Source organism: Eumetopias jubatus, unplaced genomic scaffold (assembly GCF_037043125.1).
Source record: "Eumetopias jubatus isolate StellerSeaLion01/CBP00866 unplaced genomic scaffold, mEumJub1_p1.0 scaffold_16, whole genome shotgun sequence".
NCBI classification, from domain to species: domain Eukaryota; kingdom Metazoa; phylum Chordata; class Mammalia; order Carnivora; family Otariidae; genus Eumetopias; species Eumetopias jubatus.
Window position 1 is genome coordinate 74,429,566 of NW_028274822.1, and position 23,965 is coordinate 74,453,530.

The following is a 23,965-nucleotide window of genomic DNA, read 5'->3' on the forward strand; positions in this document are numbered from 1 at the left end:
TTTCACCAATATATAAGATTCATAATATATGTTCATTTCCCCCCATTCAGTGGTGAGCACATAGTAGGTTCATAATAGATGGCTGCGTCCCTTATAGGAGTGAGTCTAAGTGGGCCCATGAGGGACACCCTTGTCTCCACTTGTAAGAACGAACATATACTAGCCCAATTATAATGACCAAGTCCCCTGTTATGGTGGTGAGCACACAATAGGACTACAACAGGTGCCTGGGGACCACTTACAGCAGTGAGCACACTGTGGGCACACTATAGACATTTTCGTTCGCAGGTAGGGTGCTGAGCAAACAATAGGCCCCTATTGAATGCATCCCCACAGTGCTGAGCACACATTAGGTCTACCTTTGCAGAGGTGAACACATAGTTGGCCCTCACGTATGCCCTTATACCTTTATAATGCTCAGCTCATAGGAGGATGTCTGTGCTCTCAGAGTATTGACCCAGGAAGTCCCCAATAAGTGCCCTTTTTCCCTCTTACAGTGCTGAGCACAGAGTGGGCCTGCGTTAGTCCCCAGAGCCCTGCGCTGGCCCGGGGCCCCACAGCTCCAGGAAGGGACAGGTACCAGGCTCTTGCTCCGGGTCATGTTCTCTAGCTCGCTGTGCATGTTCTCCAGGTCCGCGGTCAGTGCCTTCTGCGTCTTCAAAGCATCCTCACACTTGGCTTCGCTCTGCTCCAGCTGCACCAGGCAGGAGGATGAGAAGAGAAGAGCCTCGTGAGGCGGCCTCCTTGAATGCCCTTCCCCTCTGGCTCAGCCCCTCTCGGGTGGCAGAATAATTTACAGACGATTCCCATGTCTTCGCAACTATTCATCAACCCACAACGAGGGGAAGTGGCTGTGTCTGCATCTGAGGCGGCCAGGTTGTGAGCTACTCAAAATTGAACAGGCACTGTCCCATGAAATAAGACTAGTCTGCTTCGGTGCCAGGAGCTAGGCCCCAGCTCTGCTCAGCAAATATTTGCTGACACCCACTTAGTGCATGCAGGGAACAGTCAGCCTGGCCCCTGGCCCCCCATGGGAGGGCCTCCTTGAGCAGCACAAGAAGAAAGGCATGGAGCCACTGGGAACACAGGATGAAGTCAGGGAAGGCTTCCTGGAGGAGGTGCTTGAAAGTCAGTGGGAACTCGCCTAGTAGACGTTGCTTTTATTTTTTATTTATTTTTAAAAAAGATTTTATTTATTTGAGAGAGAGAGAGAGCACAAGCTGGGGGAGGAACAGAGGGAGAGAAAGAGGGACAAATAGACTCCCATCTGAGCAGGGAACGGGGAGCAGGGAGCCCGACGCTGGGCTCGATCCCAGGACCCTGAGATCATGATGTGAGCCAAAGTCAGACTGAGCCACACAAATGCCCCCATATAGGCATTTCTTCACCAGGTTTCAGGGTTGTAAACGCCCTTTAAATGGTATGTAAACTATCTGCCATGTGAGTATTTTCTGGAAGATTAAGAGTCACCGACCTAAACAAAGTTTCTCTTTCTCACTGATTTCTTTCTCAACCATTCACCCACCTGCACACAGCAGGCCTCCTATCTTAGCAAAGTGGGCCATCTAATAGGTCCAAGTACCTACATGGCCCCAGAAGACAGACATTCCCTGCTGGAGAAAACCACATCCAGGCACAATCCCTAAATCCATTCTGCAATTGGCAGTTTCCCCTTGATTTCCAAACCCTAGAATCTCTGAGCAGAAAACAGCCTCAGAAATCACCTAAGGAAAACGCTCAGGGCTCAGAGAGGGACAGTGCCTTGCCTGAAGTCACACAGCTGCAAGGAGGGAAGACAGCCCCTTGTATTGTCCAGACTAGCAGACCTTCTCACTGTCAGGCCACTGCCCCTCCAGAACAGTTAATAATAGTAAGGTTGGTGCTTCCAGACAGGAAAAAAAAAAAAAAAAGAAAAAAAGCAAGCTAGAGTCCCCGTGAAATGACACGCATACAATCTCTGGTGCCTGAGGCCACCAAGCAAGTGAGGGGCCCCATTGATCTATAAAAAGAAAATAATTGAGCTAAGGTGGAGGCCACCCCAGAACAACTGGCCAAGGTGGCGGGGGGGGGCGGTGCTCTGTGGGTAGAGCCTACCTTGGGATCATTTTCATCTCCTTCCAAACTGGGCAGAGAACCTCTTCCGCAGAATATCAGGAGCTCAGCCCAGATGTTAGAGTAATAATAATGACAATGGAAGGTGGGGAGAAAGGGGGTTACCACCGATTCAAATATCTCCTGTAAAGTGCCGAGGGAAAGGTGCTGCTTTCATTTTGATCTGTAATCCTCATCTTCGAGAGCTGCTAATATCCCCATTTTACACATGGGGAAATCGAGGCCCTAGCCTCCTCCCACAGCTTTCTCACACTAACCTCTTGTTCCAGCCCCACTTCACTGCCACGGCCACCCACGATCCACAAACCCCTCTCCCCCGCCCCATTTTCCAAGCCCCCAAGAACAATGTATTCCTGCAGCGATCTCAGTCCATTCCCTCGGTGTGGGGGCTGAGACACACTGAGAGTGCTGCGGAGCTGGGGGAGCATCATGGACAGGGCGAATGAGAAGTCAGGCACAGTCTTATCTTCCCGCTGGTGACCCCAGGGCCTCTGGCAAGGCAGGGAGGTGGCAAGGAGGACTCCCTGCAGGTAGAGGCCTCACTAAGGAGAGACATTTAAGCTAAGACCAGAAAGATGCAAGGAGACGGCCAGGTACAGATTGAGGAGGAAGAAACAGTGCCCTGAGTGGAGGCAGCAGCTGGTGCAAAGGTCCTGAGGCAGGAACAAGAACAAAAGTGAAAGTGGTGCTGAGGGACAGAAAGGTAGCCAGTGTGGCTGGACAGCTGGACAGGGAGGGGAAGCGGGGGAAGATGTTAAAGGAGTGGATGCGGTGGGGGAGCACATTAGTGAGGCTAGTGAGCAAAGTGCAACCTCATTTTCAGTCTGTAGGGAAACCACTGGTGGAGGAGGACGAGGAGGAGAGTAGAATGACCTACCCCTGGCTGCTGTGGGGAGGATGGGCTTTAGGGGACAGCCATGGAAATGCGGCAGCCCGTGAGGACACACCGCGTGGCGTGCCAAGAAGAAAACGTTTGGTGGGCAGGAGCAGGTGGGCCACCGTGGGGGGTGAGGCCAGGTAACCAACAGTGGGAAGGAGGCATCTTACAGTCCCCCGCTGCCAGGCCAAGCTGAGAGCCCATGGTCAAGAGGCAAGCAAGAGCCCTGTCAGGAACTGAACAGCGCGGCGCCAAATAGGAGGACAGCACTTCCCATCTGCCGAGCTCCTCTGTGGGCTGAGGGTTTTGGCAGCATGATGCCCTGGTCCTCAGAGCCTCCCCGGGGCGAGAAGTCTCTGTTTGTATCTCCGTTTTCCAGGTGGTATAAGATGCATGATTAAGAAATGCTCCTCCCTTTCCTCAATTTCCCTGGAGCGAGCAGAGAGCGGGATGATTCATCCCCGGGCAGAGATGGACATGGCTGTTGGTGTTTATTCTTAGCTCCTTCTGGGTTAGGGGCAGGAGTATCTTGGCCCTGATGGGTCTTGGCATTAACAGTTGCACCTGCTACTGTCATTTGGGGACCATTTCCAGGACATTGTGCTCTCTCCGTCTTGCTTCATAAAAGCCCCACAAGACCTTTTGGGAGCAGGGCATCACCTTTAGGACCATCTGATATAGGAGGACACCGGGGCTCACAGAGGGGAAAGGACTTGCCCACAGTCACGCAGCTGGTCCGCGGAGAAGCCTGGCTGGTCCAACTCCAGAGTCTAGGCTCTTTCCTGCTGGGCTCCACTGCCCCTCCTGGAAAGCCACTCTCTGGAAAGTCTGGACCACACGGGGAGGACGGATTACAATAAAGAGAAAGCTCAGTTGCAGAGTGAATGGTTAGCTCAGTGGCTTGGTGCTATCACGGGAGCCCCCTGCGGAAGCGTCCTGAGGTCCGGGACCAGGCTGGGGGCTGCAGAATGTGAGGTGGAGCATTCGGAGACAATGGACAGAACTCGGAGGCTGAATCAATGAATCAATGTGGTGGCGCCAAGGACACATGCATCATCCCCGATAAACAAGTTCATCCCCGAGGGACGAGGCTGGTGCAGAAACCAACACTTACTGACACTTGCCGAGTGCCAAATCCCACCACGTGTAGGGGTCAGAGCCTGGGCATGGAGCCAGACCTGGAGGATCGGCCTCTCTCAGCAGGTCTCTTAACCTCACACCTCGGTATCCTCGCCTGTAAAATGGGGGAGCGTCACCACCATAGGATCTATGTGATCCTGCATAGTGTGTGAGTGGCATCAGGACAGTGCTCAGCACCATGCCTGGCACTGAGAAAACCCTAGAAAAGTAATGGTGGTTGTCAATGCTGTTTGTCCCTTTCCTTCCCTTAACGGCCTAAAGAAGGGGGGGATTAACCCCACTGTAGAGGTCAGGAGAATGAAAGGAAATGGCAGCCGGACGAGCCGTCAACCTCCTACCGCCGGGATGAGGCAGGGTCTCGGCTCCCACCATCTCGAGGAGGAGTTCCAGGCTTCCTGGCAGACTGGGGTGGGAGGGGGAGGGTGCCAACCCCAGAGGCTCACAGGCCAGTAGGATCTGGTCAGGCAAGGCCAGAACCACCACCCCCCCACCCGACTCTCCCTCCCACCACAGCCCCAGGTTTCCACGGGGCAGGCTCTGGGCTGCTGCTGACAAGCCATCTAAATGCCGAGCTTTAAAAATTTCAATTTATTACACTTTAGGGAGTGGGAAGAAATATAGGGCCATCTCGGACTGATTTTCCATTATGGATGACCCTCCGTTAAGAATAACTCACCGCACGTTATTTCCATATGGGGGCTGTTTGAGTGACAATTTTATGAAGTCAGGTGGCACGTCATGCGGGGGCTGAGATCAGACCCTTCAGGGGAGTGACCCGGCCCACCACCTCTCCACAAACGCCTTCCCTTCCGGGCGGGGGGGCTCCAAGCGGGGCAGTCAGAGAGCAGAAGGGAACAAGGCAGCAGGGACCCCCCCTTGGGAAGGGTTATCGGGGTCTGCTCTCCCTTCCCCATAGCCAGTGTGGCCATGAGGATCCCGGGGAGGGGCACAGGGGACGCCTCACGTCTTTTGGCTCCAAGTCACCATCCATCCGCATGGATGAGCATTCGCGGGGTCCTTGTTGGACCTCCAAGACACAGGGTGGAGAGGGTTAGGGGGATAGGTCTCTGGTGATTTCTATCTATTTCCAGGCCTGACATGGTGCTGAGGATAGAGAGGTCGAGTGACTTACTGAGGGTCTCACAAGTACTAAACGACACACCTGGGATATGAATCCCACTCCGAGCCATTACGCTGCATTTTAGAGCAGGGGTGCTCATGGCAGATGCTTTATACGGGAAATTTTGTGATGTGTCTGCACAGCATTGACTCTCCCTTCTTTTGATAGTGGCACCCCATCTTCCCCGCAAAAAAAGTCCATCCCCCAAATGTCCACATGCTTCTGACGGAGCTGACCCCCCCCCACACACAACTATTAAGCTTTGAGAAGGGCATGTGACTCCACCTAGCCAATCAGAGTACCACTTCCTGTTGGCCAGAGGGCTTCGTGGTGGGATAACAGCATGGCTGATGCCAGGAATTTTGCTAGGACTACAGAAACAAAGTTTGTTCTTTGTGTTGCAGGATGAGCTTAGAGTGTCTGGTGGCCCTCTTCCTAGCAAGAAAGAAAAGACTGCCTAGACTAGAAGGCGACACCAAAGGTGCTAAGGCAGGAAACACATTCTTGATGACATGGTTGGAGCACCTAGATCCAGCCAAGCCTGAAGGCAGTTTTCGCCTCGTAACTTTTCAGATATTTTGGCCAATAGCTTCCCTTTCCCTGCTTGAGCCAGTTGGAACTGCGTGGCCAGGAGCCAGATACAGAATGAGTGAACAAGTTAGAGGAGATAGGACATGCACAATGTCAGCCACAGGGTAAACACTCAAAACCACGGGTGATAGTGTTCGTTGTTCCTATCCTGCCAACGATGTTGGATCAACGTAGCTCCATCCAAAATCCTGCAGTAGAATCACAATCATTCATTCTTTATCTATTCTGTGTATGGATCCCTCCCCATAGGGGTATAAATATTGCCCCTTCCTGACTGTTCAATGGCAAAAAGAGGAGGGAATGAGAGTTCTCCCACACCGACTCTATGAGGCACTGTGAGGGCCACTCAACGTTCATAATCACTGTGGCCCACAGCAACCCTGCACGGCAGGAATCAACCCATGTCATGGTACAAAAGAGGAGACTGTATGCCGGGCAGGGGAAGGGACTTGCCCCGGGGTCAGACTCAAGCCAATGGGACTCCGAGCCCTTGCTCTTCCTGGGCCCCCACACAGCCCACTCTGCACACAAGTCTTTCCCTCCTGCTGAGTTCATTCTCTCTGCAACATCCCCCTCCGTTCTTTCCCCGGGAGGGCAATTGAGATTCCCATCACATAGACATCAACTACAACCCGATGAATAGCATTACTTTCCCATGCAAAGCCATCTGCCTGCTTTAAATACCTGGCGAAAATGTTTGCTTTGGACTTACTAAGCTACTAGATGAGTGGGCTAGACATATGGAATGAGGCAGGGAGAGGGGAAATGCTGGTATTTCAGTGGAATGATTAGAACCCTGATTTCTGGATCTGGCTGAACAATGCGGAGGATTTAAGGACCCTTCATCACAAATGCCATGGGGAAGCATTCTAAGAAATGGTGTCATTGGCGGGCTAATCTCAACACATTCCAGGCCTTGACATCCCATCAGGGCACTCAGAAGAATTAACCTTCAGTAGGAAGGCCTTCCCTGAAGGGAATTATCAGCATCTCAAACTATAGAGGGTCCTGATATCGAACAAATTTATTAAATGCAAACATATTAAAAATGTCAGGCCAGGTCCACCAATGGTCTGTCCGGCTCAGAAGTCTGATGACAGTGACCTCAAGGGGAAATTTCCTAAGACTGTCTGGCGGTTACTCTCTGTGTCCTTGATCAAACCATCTGAGCATCTATTAAAACATTCCATCGTTTTCCTTACATTGTGCTAGAGGATCATTATTTATTGATGCATCGAAATGCTTTCTGAGTATTTACTGTTTCCATCTTCTTCAGAGTAAAAATAATCATTATTAGTAGCGGGATAATCGTAACCACTCTCTGGATGCTTGCCATGAATATGTTACTTACAACGCGTAACAACTCTGTGACATAGGTACTTTCATCACCGTTTTATCGATGAAGAAATTGAGGCTCAGAGAGGTTAGTGAACTTGTCAAGATCACACAGCTTCTAAGTGGTGAATGGGGCCAGGACCTGAACTGAATTTTAAATCCACCGCTTTTTCTTGTAAGTCCTGTGGCATGGGCTTCCCACCTGCTGAGTAAAACAGACCTCCTTTTACTTGTTTTCAGTCTCTTTCTTTGAGGGTTTAAGAGTCCTTCCTCAGGGACAGAAGGTAACTACACTTACTATAGTGAGCCTTTCGCGATGCCCGTAATTGTCGAATTGCTAGGTTATACACCTGAAACTAACATAGGATACCAACGTATGTACTAACATAATATACTAATATTGTATGTCAACTATACTTCAATAAAAATGCAATTTAAAAAGAGTCCTTCCTAATTTTGTGTTATAGAATCTCAAGATTGCTCAGGTACTACGTGACTGAACAGACTTTAAGGATTTCCTTCCTGACTTCACCTCTGGTGGCAGTGGATTTGGAGTATACTGAAGTTCTCCAAAGAGAGAAAGAAAAACAAACAAGCAAACAAAAACAAACCTTGGAAAAGCAGGATAAAATACACATAAAACACCCTCCCCGTTCCCATTCTACCACGCCCCCATTTTTATCATATTTCCAACACCCCGTTGCCCCAGTGCCCCATGGCTCCCCTAAATTGCACAGTGTCTGAGTGCCTCCCTGTCTGTCTTCTTGCTAGACGGCAGGCGCCCAGAGGCCACCTGGGGCTTGCTCTGGGTCCTCACATGGTAAAGGCTCCATGCACATACACTGAGAGATCCAGGGGAAAAGGGTCAGCTCAGCGCATCACTAACATGTCCTGGTCGGCGGGGCTGCCTAAGTCTGCAGCCCATGCTGCCTGAGCCAGCCCCGAACACCCCCTTGGAGGGGAAGCCACCCGCTGCCTGGTCACTCCCCGGCTCCTCCCGAGCACAGGTCTTGGACCCAGACACTGGCCAGTGTCCAGACAGCCAGCTCCACAGGAAGGACAAGGGGCAGGCCACGTGGGCAGACCCTCCCCTGGCAGAGGAAATGAAGCAGCTAGGGAGAGTGACCACAGACTTATTCAGCAAACCTCCAGGGGCTGGATCTTGAGTTTAGGGTTGAGCCCCCACTAGGGGGGCTGAGCTTCTTGCCATCCTGCGCCACCACGCTCGCTTAACCAGAACACGCAGCTAACCAGAACACCCTCAGCTTGACCAAGTGATTTTAAATTTGGATTCCAAGATATCTAACTGAGACTGACCAAGTGGGTTACCTTACTCTTAAGAGCTTCTGTTCATAAAATGACACAGCTAAGAGAAGGCAGCAGTATACCCCAAAGTTTGTCCCCAAAGCAAGACAAAGTATTTGCAAGATACATAACTAGCAAAGAGCTTACACCCAGAAGAGCCTACAAATCACTAAGAAAAATAGCCAACAGTTTGAAAGACGAACATACGGCTTCATCAGGCAGAAGTAGCTCTCCAAATGGCCCATCTCCTTTGAAAAGGTGACCCACCTCTTCACTCGTCAGGGAGAGGCAAAAACGGAACCTCAAGACGCCTCCTCCTGCAGAATGGCTAAGATGTGAATAACGAACAAACCCAGGGGCTGCCTGGAATGGGACACCGGTGGGCCGCATATCCTGCTGGCTGGAGTAAAAGTGTCTACAGACACTTGGCAGAGCCACGTGGCTACCTCCACCACAGTTAAAGAACATGTGTACCTTGACCCAGAGATACTACACTTCTAGGTCTACACCCTACAGAGATGCACACATGCACGCTTCCCTCCCAAATAAAATAACACAGGGGAAAAAAATGTGCACCGTAGCTGTATTCCTAATCACCAAAATCTAGGCACAACCTACGTGTCCATCAACAGCAAAATGGCTCAATCATGACATAGTCTCAGAAATAGCAAGGAAGATGACCAGCTACTACCTAAGATAATATCAGTAAGTCTTGTATGCATCAATGGAGAAAAAAAAAAAGGCAAGACTCAGGTCAGAACAAGTGGATGCTAAGAATTCATTTGAGAAGCAACATGAGCGGATAATCGAGAAAAGGCACTCAAGCTAGTATCTGGCTCATCACCTTCTCCCCTAAACCTATGGGCACCTTCCTTGATCTTTCTCACAATTACTCAGTGCTAGCAACGCTGATCCTACGATGGGCCACTCCCCCCCCGTTTGTCTGGGACTTCTCTGGTTTTAAAATCAGACGTCCTATGTCCTGGGAACACCCTCAGACCTGCACAACATTTAAAGTTTCTGGAATAACAAAGACAGGGGCTCAAATTCCAGTTCCCCCAAATGGAAAAGCAAACACAATGGCCTGAACCCTCCCAAAATGTCAGCATCTGAAAATACAGAGCAAGAGAGACTGAGGATCTACAGCATCGCGAAAACTGAGTGCAAGCACTTTTGCATCCCGGGATGGATCCTGAACATGGAGAAAAATCGCTACGAAGAACATTATTGGGGTCATAGGCAACATCTGCATCATCGGCAGATAAGATCAGGGGTCGGCAAACTTTTTCTTCAAGGACCAGAGAGTAAATACTTTTGGCTTTGCAGGCCAAGAGAAAAAAATGAAGGATATATATATATAGGTAGGTACTATATTTACCTAACCACTTTAAAATGTAGTCATTTAAAAATATGAGAACAATTCTGAGCTCTCAGGCTGTGATTAAAAAAAAAAAAACAAAAACAAGAACCAAAAACAGACAACAAGAAACAGGCTATTGGATTTGAGCTGGATTTGGCCTGTGGGCCATAGTTCACGGACCCCCGGATTAGAAAACACGTTATCAGTGTGACATTTCCCATTTTGATTAGAGCAAAAGGGCATCATGTTTGTAAGTCCTTTCCTGATAATTCAGAAAAAGGTAATTTGGAGAGAGGATGATAAAGCAAATGCAGTGAAATGTTACAGATTGATGAATCTAAATGAAGGCTAAACACGGATCCTCTGAACTATTCTTGCCACTTTAAGTTTGAAATTCTTTCAAAATACGTTATTTAAAAAAAAAAACAACAAAAAACCAGTTCCTCCCCAACCCTGTGACTTTGGGCAAGTCTCCTATGTGCTGAGCTTCCTCCTACGTACCAGGAGTATAATATTAGCTGCTTCCCAGGGAGATTCAGGGCCCATCCTGTGAGTCCTTACTCATCCACAGAGCACCTGCGGTATGCAGCCCCACTCCTACACCCTGGCCCCAAATAGAAAAGGCCATGCTCACGCGGTGTTCACTACATTCGAGTGGGTTGAGGGGCTCAAATTAAGTTATGGCATCTAAGTGCTTGGCCACATGTCTGGTACAGAGTACACAATGGTTGCTTGCCATCAATATCCTCATTGTTTTGTTTTGTTTTTAAGGTTTTATTTATTATTTGAGAGAGAGAGAGTGCATGAGCATGGAGAGGGGCAGAGGCAGAGGGAGAAGCAGGCTCCCCGTGGAGCAGGGAGCCCGATGCCGGGCTCGATCCCAGGACCCTGGGATCATGACCTGAGCCGAAGGCAGATGCCTAACTGACTGAGCCACCCAGGCGCCCCAATATCCTCCTTGTTAAGATGACTATGATCACCTTGGTGGATGGCTGGCTGCTCTAGGGCCTGGCCCTCCAGAGCGCTCAATGGTAACAGGTCCTTTTGGAGAGACGTATAGACATCACTCCCTGCCTATACTGAAACCAGCCATCCCCCACTTCATTTATAACAGCACTGGAGGTGTCAATATTTGTGGGGTGAACAGGCCCTCAATAACCATGTTCTCACCCAATTACACTTCGGTTTTTATCTCCGCTGACGGGAGGTTATGCTAATATTGAATCAATTCACTCCCACATCATCTTTAAAAAGGAAAAAAAAAGAAAAAAGTCTCTTCAAATAAAATACCCAGGCTACCTGTCTTGTGGTTCCTGGCTGGAGAGAAGCATTCCAAAGGTGCTCACTCACACACAAGACTCCCATCAGAGTCATCTTTCCAGAGCAGATTCATTATGTTCAATGTCTCATGGAAGTATGGGTGACACGTGGTGACAAACGTCCTGTCTAAAGGCCTTGGGGAGGAGGCAAGTGTTATCGGTCTTCCGAGCACTAGCAGCAGGAGCTTGGGCTGTTGCCTTACCACGGCTGGGAGTTCATCATGTAGACGACACACCAGGCCCAGTGGGCCAACCAGAAGGAACACAGAAGCTGAGCCTACGGGAGCGTCCAGGGCTTTCCGGAGGGATGTGAGGGCCCAGAGCGGGCAGAGGGCCAAGAGGAGGTACATTCGTGGTCCGAGGTAGCACGTACTAAACTCATAGCTATTGAAGGCCGTGGGTTCAACTCCCACCTTCATCTCTTAATGCCTTTGTGACTTTGTACAAGCCTCTGGGTACTTGTACTTAGTCTGGTCCCTGCCTTTAAAGGAGCTGGAGGGTAAACGGGGGACTCAGGCAAGCAAAGGCAGTGATTGTGAGAGACTGATGTGTACTATTCTAGATCTGAACCCAGGAGACAGTGAGAGAAGGGAAGTGGGCCCTCACCCAGTCCCCGCGGGGGTCAGAGACGGCTGCCAGAGACAATACCCAAACCCAAGCTCAGAAGAGAACTCGATCTTCAGCAGGCCAAGAGGTCTCAGATGGCAGAAGCAAGAGGGCACAGCTTGGGCAAAGGTGGAACAGGTGTGAGGGACCCCAAGCTGTCCCTTAGCGGCTGGTCAGGAGTGTCAGGAGCACGGGAGCCAGACTCTGCATCGGTCAAGGTCACCTTGAGGAACCTGCACTGTATTCTGAGGGCAATGGGAAACCACCGGTGGATCCTGACCACAAAGAGCCAAGACTGTACATAAATCTTGAAAATTCTCTCTCCAGGGGCACCTGGGTGGCTCAGTCGTTTGGGCGTCCAACCCTTGATTTTGGCTCAGGTCATGATCTCAGGGTTGTTTGTGGAAACCGCTTGGGATCCTCTCTCTACCTTTGCCCCTCCCCACCCCCAAATTCTCTCTCCAAAGATCAGGTGGCAGGAAGATGGCTTGGACAAGGCCAGAGGCCAGCAGACATGACAGACCCCCAAATGAGAGCTCCAGGTGTTGGCTGATAAGGGGGAGAAGGGAGGGGACAGACGGAGGAGCTATTTAGGGGTACGACGGCTAGGTGACAGCTTTGTGCTCCACAGGAAGGGGTGAACACGGCCCCTGGCTTGAAGTAAGTAAATGCAAGAGCTGGGCAGGGGAGGGGGCCTGATTTAACAAAAATCGAATACCATATTTCCTTTGGGGAAGAGACAAAGGTCAAAGGCATGAATCAAATGAAAGGGGGGAAAAAAAAAAGCAACCACCGCCCTGGAGAAAACATCCTTCTCCACGTTCCCATTGGGAGTCAGGCGCGAGTATCTGCTTCTCGCAGGTGTTATTTATGCACGGCGATTATCTCAATTACAGATCTTGGTTGTTGGGATTGCTTCTGTCTCCAGATTAGTGTGTTTCCAGTGGAAACATTCCATGGGAATTAATTAGTAATTGGCTCCTAAAGAACAGGTGTCGGGTGCCTGGGTGGCTCAGTTGGTTAAGCGACTGCCTTCGGCTCAGGTTATGATCTTGGAGTCCCGGGATCGAGTCCCATGTCGGGCTCCCTGCTCAGCAGCGAGTCTGCTTCTCCCTCTGACCTTCTTCCCTCTCATGCTCTCTCTCTACCATTCTCTCTCTCAATAAATAAATAAAAATCTTTAAAAAAAAAAAAAGAACAGGTGTCATCCGAGCGACCCCACACGTTGCGTTGTCTACCTGTTCCGAGAGGTCTTGTGAAACTGTGTGTCCAGAAACCTGTCTTCCATCAGCCAACACCTGTAACGGGGGACATGGGAGCTAGTGGGGAGCGCTCCGTTTTAAAAATCATTGTCTTCGAGTTTCTAATTTGAAGAATTCTTTCAAGTCCGTGGCCTAGTGTTCTTTCTACCGGCCCCATAACTGGGGAGATCATGCCCCTTTTTTCATGAGGCAAACGAGGCCGAAAGGCAGGATGGTTTGCTGAAAATCACACAGCTGATTAGGTTGTGGAGGCAGGATTTGGACCCTAGAGGGTCTACCTTGCCCCTAGGCGTATTCCATGTTTTATTACAAGGGTCTCCAACCGCAGGTGTAATCTGAGATACAGCCAAGGCTCCCCATGGGGGGAAACTGGGTGGAAAGAGCCAAATAATTCCCTTGGGGTTCTAGATGGTGGGGCAAGGGGCAGAGAGGATGCCTGTCCATAAGGGCAGCATCCAGAGATTCTGGAAGATATTCTGTCTAAGGGAACTCTCCCGTGCTGCTGGTTTAGCCTGGCACTGGGTACATCAGGGCTTCAGCTGGGACCTGGAATCCTGCCATGTCTTAGGAGCACTTCTGACCACACCCATCTCTGCTCTGTAACTCTCCATGGCTCCCCATCACCAAACCATTCCTGAGCCAGCTCCAGTCTCAACTACCAACATCACCCTCTCTGCTCTTACCCCCGCACCCTTGATACTCCAGCAACACCCTGTCAGGAGGCATATACTCCCTGTCTCCACGTGCTTCTACCCCTTTATGCTCTGCGGCATCCCCCCCCCAACCAGCAATTCATTTCCACCTTTAAAGAGACAGCGGAAGCCACCAGCTTCCAGGCATCCTCTTTAGCTAACCGCTGCCTCCCCCTCCCCCCTCCCCAGTAAGGAGCTTATCAGTCTGCTTGACAAGAGTCTGCTCCTTGGTCTGCCTCTTGCAGACTGGGAGGGAGCCTCCTTGAGGGAAGGGACCGTATGGTCTACTCCTTATCCCCGCAGCCTGGCCTCCAATCCGTCCCAGAGTGGGGACCGTATCAGTATCTGCTGAATGCAAGTAGTTCTTTAACAGGGGTATTCAGACAATTCCCTCATCCATGCGCTGAGAGAGGAAACCTTCCTCTGGGTTCTCCAGCACCGAGGTTAGCGAGCTGCAAGGGCTGCTGGGAGTGTTCACTGTTTCTGAAGACCCTCGCTGGCCTGATCTCATCAGCCCCCCCACAAGCGCTGGGCCAGCAGGAGAATGAAAACTCTCCACTTTGAGAAAAAGTCTCTGGGAGGTCACGTCACACACCAAAAGTCACAAGATTGGCAAGTGCCAGATCCAGTCCGCTGGACTCAAATTTAATTCATTTTAAAACTGCAGAACAAAGATCCGTCACACTAATATAAACTCGCTGTCAGTTTTCTCATCTGCAAAATGGACATGTTGCCACTGAACTTGAAAGGGAATTTTGAGAGATAAGTGAGGCCCTCGATTCCCAACTGCTGGTCCCAAGACCAGCATCTGAATCCTCTGGTAGGATGGTTTAGAAAGGTAGATATGGGGTGCCAACCCAGATTTAATGAAAAAGAGAAAAGACTATCTGGGAGTGGGATCCGAAACCTGTGATTTTTAAACACTGCTTAAGTTATCTGATGTACGGCCAAGTTTGGGGATCCCTAGACACCAAGGAAAACCCTGGTACATAGTAGGTGTTATGTTAACGTAATAGGTCCAAATGTTAATAGGACCCCTATTATACCAACCAAGTTGCGCAGGTGCAGAACTGTTGGCAACTGCAGCTTTCAGACATACATTGCTGGGTGCCCTTGGGTAAGTTACTCACCCTCTCAGAGATGGTTTCTTTATTGGTTAAATGAGTCAAAAATAGAAATGCCCCCTCCTGCAGTGATGGTGAGGATTAGCTAAATACTGCACTTACTGTTGCCACCAGAACGTCCACAAGTCGCATAGCCTTCAAACCAGCCCCAAGTTTGTCCCCTCTAGCCAGCATCCTCACCACTTAACCCAGATGACCATTTCCTCCAGCCTGGAAGGGTCCATTGCCTCCTAATGGCATCATCATCCCCTCCCCAGCCATGCTCCACACAGAAGAGCGATCCTCTAAATTGTCAGTCAAATTATGTCACTCTCTGTTCGAAACCTCCCAATGGCTTCGCATGGCCCTTGGAATGAAATCCAAACCTTTTGGGTCCCATACATTTGGGTCCCTGCCTTCTTCTCCTTCTCCCAAGGTAGTTTAGCTGACCACCCAAGCTACAGGAGATCCCTTGCAAGTCCCTATTCCAGAACCTCGTTTATTTTCGTTAATACCCATATTAAGGTGTGGGATGTTTCTACTTATTTGTATCACTGTTTGCTTGTCTTCTTTGCCATCAGATATAAGTTTCGGGGTGCCTGGGTGGCTCAGTTGGTTAAGCATCTGCCTTCGGCTCAGGTCATGATCCCAGGGTCCTGGGATCGAGCCCCGCATCGGGCTCCCTGCTCTGCGGGAAGCCTGCTTCTCCCTCTCCCGCTCCCCCTGCTTGTGTTCCCTCTCCCGCTGTGTCTCTCTCTGTCAAATAAATAAATAAAGTCTTTTTAAAAAAAGATGTAAGTTTCACGAGGGAGGGTACCTGTCTGACTAACCATTACACACCTAGATGGAGCATATCACCTGACACACAGTAGGTGCCTCATGAATCATGAATGAGTGAAGGAAGGAATGTATGATGTTGTTCGGTGTCCGACCCAGCACTTAGGGCACAGACGGCAGCAAAGTTAGCTCCCTCTCCCTGGCCCCTCCCGAATGCTCTCCCCACCTCTGTCCCCCGAGCCTTCAGGTAAAGGACAAATACCTTCGCTGGGAGAGAAAACACAGTGATGCCCAATGTCATCACCGCTTTATTTGATTAGCTCTGACTCCGGCATCCGGGACACGTGTCCTGGCAGCCAAAGCAACTGTGCCCTGACCTCCGGTCCATGCGATCCCAATCTTATAACGATTTCCATGACAACAGCAACAGAAAGCCAAGGTTGTGGATTCCCTTTGATAGGAGCCGGATGCAGAGACGGGGAAGAAGGACTTCCAGAAGAATGAAGCTCTTTGATTCAGCTTGAGGCGCCTTCATTAAATACCACTATTTTTCAAGAACACACATTTTAACCCTGCAGAGGGAGGTTTCTCATGAATACTTTAAAAAGGAAGAAGAAGAAGAAGCAACAAAACCATCATGGTTCCTTTTCAAGAACAATCACCTGTAGGGAGGGGGACGCCGGGAGGCTGTGGCACTAGGAACATTTGCGGGGAGGCAGGAAGAGCAAGGGGGCTGTGTGAACCCAAGAGGCCTGGCCCCTGACCAAGGGCTCCGATAACTCTGCCCCCGTGAGGCAAGTCAAAAGGCTAAGGGTTTTCCATACACGTGGACAGCCAAACAGACAAGCAAAAGAACCCCTAGATTCTACAATTAGAATCATGAGCCCTGGATATGAATCCCAGCTCTGCCACTTAGCTGTGGTGCTGCCTTGGGCACATCACTTTCCAGCTCTCAACAGCATTTCCCCATCTGTAAAATGGGCACATGTGAGAAGGTATGAGGATTGAGTGAGGGGATGCACTGAAGCCCAGGGTATTCTAGTTTCCTGACATGGCCATGAAGAGAACAGAGTGATCAACTGTCCTGGTTTGTCCAGGGCTTGCCCAGGACATGGGACTTTCAGCCCTAAAACCGGGACCATCAAGGCCAAGCCGGGATGGTTGGTCACCCTAACAGAGCATGGCCGCTAAACAAAGGAACTGCTAAAAATCAGAGAATGATGCAGAGAGAAGAGCCCCTCTGAGCTTCTGGGCTATTCTCTCCCAAAACCCACCAACCTGGTCCAATCATGAGAAAAGCATCACATAAACCCAAATTAGGGGGATGCTTTCCAGGATACCTGACTGGTACTCCTCAAACCTGTCAAGGTCATGAAAAGCAAGGTAGGATGGGGAAACTGTCCCAGACCAGAGGAGACTGGGCAGGCAGGACCAGCAAACACGGGGTCATGCCCTGGGATGGGTCCTGGAACAGGAAAAAGAATTAATGGAGAAACTCATGAAATGTGAATCAAGTCTAGAATTTATTTAAAAAAAAAAAAAAAGGAGGGGGTTTCTCCCATAACCTATAATCTCTACCTGAAATCTTTTCATTTTATAGATGGGAAACTGACACCAGAGACAGGAAGTGAAGAAGGCTATAGATCCAGTTTCTTCTGCCTCCCTCTTCCCACAGAGCAGGGAGCCCGATGTGGGGCTCGATCCCAGGACCCTGGGATCATGACCTGAACCGAAGGCAGACGCTTAACGACTGAGCCACCCAGGAGAGCCAGGGGATGCAGGTTCAAGGCCCAGCTTTGCCCTTCACTGGCTGTGTGACCTCAGGTGCATCTGTCACCCTCTCTATTCCTTCATTTCCTCATTAGGTGAATGAGCCCATTGAATTCAACAAGCAGGCATTTATTCAGTATTTATTATGCACAGTGAACCGGACAGGCATCATCAGACACAAATAAAGCATGGTCTTGCCATCGGGAAGTATATAGTTTTGCCTGAGAGTACAAAAAGTACAGATAACCCATCCGAGCTTCTGGGGATAATCTCTGTGAAGATACACATGCACAGCCACGTGGCAGGCCTGAGGCCACATGAGAGAAGGCCGGAGAAGGAGGAAGAAGGGAAGGCAACACTCTGAGAAGGTGAGGTGGTGAAGGCAGCGGGAAATGCCTTCCATCTTCCCACACCTGGCTTCGGTGCAAATGGTTTTATCCGCAGGAGGCGTGGGTTAGATGCATGCGAGCAACATCCCCAGTGGGGCTCTGAGCTTCCCTGCATTGTTTCCAGCTCCCCGTGGGGACAGGTAACAAGTCCTGAGTCCCCGCTCTGGCACCTTGCTCCCCAGGTCCCCCGCCCCGCTGCGGGATCCGACCCAGTCACATCTCTCAACACCTGCTGCCCTGGGCCGTGCTGTCTGCACTTGGCCTAGCCTGAGACCGTCCCACCTCCGGAGGTCCTTGGCGTCTGCCTGGCCTCACCGCCCTGGCTCTGACATTTTCAAGCTGTGTGACTCTGGGTGGGTCTCCTCCCCTCTCTGTGTGACTCTGGGTGGGTCTCCTCCCCTCTCTGCCGTCTCCCTCGGCTCTCTGGGGAACTCGATGAGCCAGCCTGTATAGCACAAGTGGGACATGGTGGGCGCTCCTGAAGGTGACAGCCAGAGATCAACATCGTTACCATTCTAATCGGCGCTGGTGGTGGTGGTGGTGGTGGTTCGAGCTCTGCTTTAAGAGGACGATTACTGTTTGTTTCATACTCAGCCTAGGCGGCCATCACACACATCCATGCACACGCACACGCTCATGCGTCACACGCAGCCGTCCTGCCCCAGGCCCCCGATCTGCCCAGGTCCTTGAGATGCATTCTGCCTCAGCCCTGTGGAAAGGAACTGGACTCGTCCATCCCTTATAAACCCCTGCTCCTCACTGACCACCTCCGTGTGACCCGCCCAGCCCCTTGGTGTCTCCCATCTCCATGCAGGTCTGTGAAAGTCAGTGCTGTGGCCACACCCATACCTGGGACGGAGAGCCACCGTCCCCTGGCTGGCTGCAGCATCCCCCCCCAACCTGGTCCTAAGGGACCCCCACGACACCCACCTGGCTGTGCACTTTCTCCAGCTCCTCCTTGCTGACCGACGTCTTGCTATCCTCCATGCTCCCCAGAAGGAGCTGCACGTCTGACAATAGCGCATGAGTCCTTCTGAGGTCCCTCCGAAGACGCTTCTCCACGTCAAAGTCTCGATGGCCGATCTGGAAGCCAAGGGAAGGCTCTCATGAGCTAAGATGGCAGAGCATTGGACAGGGTTCGAGTTCTCTGGAACCAGGCTTCCCTGGGTTCAAATCCTGCCTCTGCCTCTCACACTGTGGGACCCTGGACAAGACCCTTCTCCTCCCTGAGCCTCAGTTTCCACATCTGCAAAATGGGAATGGCATCAACCACACGAGGCTGCTATGGGAATTAAGTTGGTGTTTAGCCGAAGGCCTGACTCATAGTAAAGGCACACAAATATGAGCTGCACTCGTTGTTTTCACAGCCTGGAGGCATCCAAAGTCACTGGGTCTCATCTTTTGCACCCAAGTCATCGATATGGCCTCTCCTCACCTTGTCAGAGCCTACAGGTCAGGCGAGGCCCTCTGGTGACCGAAGTGAGGACAGTAGTTACCCAGCCGGGGCTGAGACTGGATAGGGCCGGGGACTCCCGAGGGACTATTCGTGCTCTTCCTGTGGGTGCTGCGTCTCTGAGTTCATGCAAATTCATTGAGCCGTAGAGTGGGGTACACTACGCTTCCCTGCATATATGTTGCACCTCAGTAAATAGTATTAAAAATAGCTGTGCTGTTTTTGGAGGTCTAAATCGTTTTTCTGTCCCTTGAGCTGGTCTCCTTTGCCAGGTTAAGGCACAAGGTCATTTTCGGCAGACGGATGCAACCCAGAAGCGAGCGCCTTCCTTCCGCCAGCATCCTGAATGTGTAGGCCCTCCAAGTGGGTAGCTGTCCAGTGGCTCCTGCAGAAGCCACATCCTAGACTCGGCGCCAGGAGGGCGACAACCCCCAGGGGCTGACGGTACAGGCTGAGATGAACGGAGTCAGGGGCAACATTACCCCAGAGGCCCAACACAAAACACTGACAGCCCGTGGTCTCTGCTAGAAATGGCGCTGATGGGAAAAGCACCGTCTGAGCATCTCTGAAACTCAGAAAGAAACGAACAGCCCCCTTCTTGGCCTCCTCAGGAGACCAGCAGAGAGAACACGGCAGCGTCGATCAGATGGGGAGTTTTCAAGAAAACGCGGTGTAGGTGTGTCAGCTGTGGGACCCAATTTCTACACACCTGGATACCTGTGCCTTTCCAGAACCATTTCATGGGATGCTCCCAATGCCCTGGAACATTCTAGAAGGAAGGTGGGGTTTGGAACGGGGTGGCCCAGGTTTTAAACCCTGGCTCGCCATTTGCTAGCCGTGGGGTATATGGCCGCATCATGTCACCTCTCTGAACCCAAGGCTCCTCATCTATAAAAATAAGGTTAAAAAAAAATAAAAACTCTATCCTCCATGTTGAGATAAGACAAGGATCAGTCATGATAATGGACCAGAGAACACTTCGTATGCTGTCAAGCACTTTATAAATATAAAGAATTATGAGTATTGTCTGATGACCTAGAATGCACTCCTCTAGATTCTGCATTACTATTTCTCCGCTCCCAGTTTTGAATTCTTTGAGAAATGAGTTGGTTCTTCAAATCTAGCCTCTTTGTTCTCAAAGGTATTGCTTTACGTTTTAAATGTTGGTCTAATCTATATATGTGTGTGTGTATTTGTGTGTTTTGTCTGTGTGTATACATATATATAGCATAATCTCACCTGCTGAGCTGAGATCAGAACTGGACATTGTGCCAGGCCCTTTGTCACATGCTATTGCATTTAACTCCTGTGACAATCTCTTAAAAATAGACATTATTATTTTTATTGCCTTTATAAAAGCAGAAATAGCTTACATTTATAGAGAGCTTTCTAAGTGTCAGACACCGTTCTAAACCCTTTATGGGAGTTAACAGGTTTGGTCCTCATGAAGAATCTATGAGATGTGTAGTATTACAGTTCCCATTTTACAGATGATGAAGCTGAAGCCTACAGAGGGGGAAGTAATTGGCCCAAGATCCCGCCTCCACTAAGTGGCAGAGTTCGGATAGGACTCCAGTTGTCCTGATTGGAAGGAGGTGATTTCAGTGGAATGGATGATAAAAGAGGTAGGTTTTACTCTTTAATTTAAGGGAAGGTGTTATGGAAACAGAGAGGAACATCAGCCAGCTCAGGCTTGGGTGGGATCAGGAAGAATCTTAGGTAAGTGGGAGCCAGGTGAGGTATGGGAAGAACATTCCAAGAAGAAGCCATGCCATGAGCAAAGACAGAGGGCTGAGAAAGTCTGGTGCCTCTGGTTCTGGTGATTAGCATGAGGGCATAAAACATGGAGGTGGGGCAGGCCGCAGAGCAAGAGAAGTTACCTGGGGCCAGCTCATGTCTTGTGAGCAAGGTGAGACTCTTATGTACTGTCATGGGAAAATGGAGGTAGAGCTGGTGAAATTGACATAGAGTAAGTGATCTACTAGAGGTGACGGTATGGCTATGTAGCGGGGATTTAAACCCAGGCAGCTCAGCATTAGAATACAAAGTCTTTAACCACTGCACCATAGTGCCTTAGGGGAACCTGAATCATGATTCACTAACTCAAGCCCAGGTTCTTTACCATGATTGCATTCAAGCAGCATACTCAGCATCTCTCTTATTTTTTTTCTTTTTTATCTGTTCTTGCTCTTTACACATCCCAGAGTATAAAGAGCATTGATTCTCCTGCAGGGCAGGTTGGCATCAGGGACATTCCTTGATGTTGGCACTGACCACGGCTCAGATATTACCACCATCCCTGCCAGGAAGACCCTGAAAATGCAGCCACCTGTCTCCTTTCCAGAGGGATCTTTGCAAACCCAACTCACAACAAAAACAAGACAAGTCACCTCAGACAAGTCACCCTCCCCTTCATAATGAATTGCTACAAGAGAGGAGGGCAAAAGAGAGAGAGAGAGGGAGAGCTCATTAGGTTAATGGGAAATAAATGTCATTCTGCAAGTTTGCATTCTGTAGCACAAAGATCCAAATTTGGATAAAGCTGGTGAATAATTAACCAATAAATCTAAATGATGTTTAGTGTTGTTGTGGGAAACTATATTCAAATCTCAACTGTTTCACCATTTATCATAAAGCCAAATTGTCTGGGGCAGTTGTTAAATGTCTGTTGTCAAGGATCTCTCTGAGCACTTTAAAAATATAATCTTGAAATGCTGGTAGATGGGGAGATTGAGGCTAAGAGAGAGAATGGATGACAGTGTGAAAAAAATCAACATGGTCAAAAAACACGTTGATTCTAATTAACTGGACCTTAACCATTTTTAAGCAGCACAGTGCTAGATTTTAAAAATACAGGCTTTCAAATAATACAGACTCCATTTCAAATCCACTTAGGCCACTAACAAGCTATATAATCTTGAGCAATTTGCTTTAGCTTTTGAGCCTCAATTCTATCACTTATAAGAAGGAACGAATAATACCTTTCCCACAGAATTGTGTAAAAATCAAATACAGTATGTTACAAAAAACTACAATTAAATAGTTATCTATGGGGCACCTAGGTGGCTCAGCCAGTTAAGCATCCAACTCTTGGTTTCAGCTCGTTATGACTCAGGGTTCTGGGACTGAGTCCCACACTGGGCTCTGTGCTCAGCACAGAGTCTGCTTGAGATTCTCTCTCTCTCCCTCTGCTCCTCCCCCAGCTTGTGCGCTCTCTCTCTTTCTTACTCTCTCTCTCAAATAAATATTTTAAATAAATAAAAATCTTTAATATTAAAAAAACTTCAAAAGCAAGAAAGGAATAAAAGAAGAAGAAAAGAAAGGGAACAATAAGCCAACAAATACTAAACACAAAATAAGAGAATATAAATAACTTCACATATATCAGTCATTCCACTAAGTGTAAATGAATTAGATTCTCGTATAAAATGTTTGAGACTGGGGCGCCTGAGTGGCTCAGTCGGTTAAGTGGCTGCCTTCAGCTCAGGTCATGATCCCAGGTCCTGGAATTGAGTCCCACATCAGGCTCCCTGCTCAGCAGACAGCCTGCTTCTCCCTCTCCCTCTGTCTCCCAGTTTGTTCTCTCACTCTCTCTCTGTCAAATAATAAAATCTTTAAAAAAGTTTGACACTAAAACACTGAATTAAACAACACACACACACACACACACACACACACATTTGGAAAGGTTGAATGTGAAGGGATTTAAAAAAGGTCTTGCCAGGGGTGCCGGGGTGGCTCAGTGGGTTAAGTGTCTGCCTTCGGCTCAGGTCATGATCTCAGGGTTGGGGGATCGAGCCCCATGTTGGGCTCCTTGCTCAGCAGGGAGTCTGCTTCTCCCTCTCCCTCTGCCCCTTTCCCCTCTTGTGCTCATGCACTCTCTCACTCTCTCAAATAAATCAATAAAATCTTAAAAAAAATAAAAATAAATAAAAAAGGTCTTGCAGGCAAACTAACTAAAAGAAATCAAGCAAAATAGAATAAGGCAACAATCATTCATGGAGAAAAGAGGGACCATATCATAATCAAAGAAAGAATCTGCTAAGGAAATAAAACAATAATAAACTTAGATGCACCTAAAAACATAATCTCAAAATATATACATGCTCTGGAGAAACTCTTGCCCATGTGCACGGTGAGACAGACTTAAGAATAGGCACGGCAGTTTTGTGTCTTAGAACAGAAACAACTAAATATCCACCAGCAGAAGAATGGAATTAAAAATAAAAAGAATATTGTGTAGCAGTTAAGAAGAATGAATTAGGGGCACCTGGGTGGCTCAGTCATTAAATGTCTGCCTTCGGCTCAGGTCATGATCCCAGCATCCTGGGATCGAGCCCCGCATTGGGCTCCCTGCTCCACGGGAAGCCTGCTTCTCCCTCTCCCACTCCCCCTGCTTGTGTTCCCTCTCTTGCTGTGTCTCTGTCAAATAAATAAATAAAATCTTTTAAAAAAAAAAAGATGAATGAATTAGAGCTCCACGTATCATCATGGAGTGGTCTCCAAACATGGTACAAAAGGCAACAAAGTAAGTTGCAGAATCATATTACTGTATGTGGTTAAAGTTCAAATACATATGCCAGGGAATTCCACACTCCAACCACAGGACGATAGTCTCCTCTAGGGAGCAAGGAAGAAGGAAGGAGGGAGGAGTGGGAGCTTTAAGAATGGAAACAAAGCCGCCAACTGTTTTTGAAGTGTCTTTTCTTTCCTTAAAAATATCTGAATCTGATACCGCAGATTTTTAATATGTG

General features: G+C 49.3%; 1 protein-coding gene across 1 annotated transcript in view; it reads right to left on the minus strand.

The window, feature by feature from the left end:
• MYO18B (myosin XVIIIB) overlaps positions 1–23,965 on the minus strand; it is a 241,243-nt gene that overhangs the window by 82,949 nt on the left and 134,329 nt on the right. The window contains exons 33-34 of the mRNA XM_028124695.2: positions 18,689–18,841; positions 581–694 (exon numbers count right to left, since the gene is read on the minus strand). Coding sequence (XP_027980496.1) covers positions 581–694; positions 18,689–18,841 — 267 coding nt within the window. The remainder of the gene's footprint in view (positions 1–580; positions 695–18,688; positions 18,842–23,965) is intronic.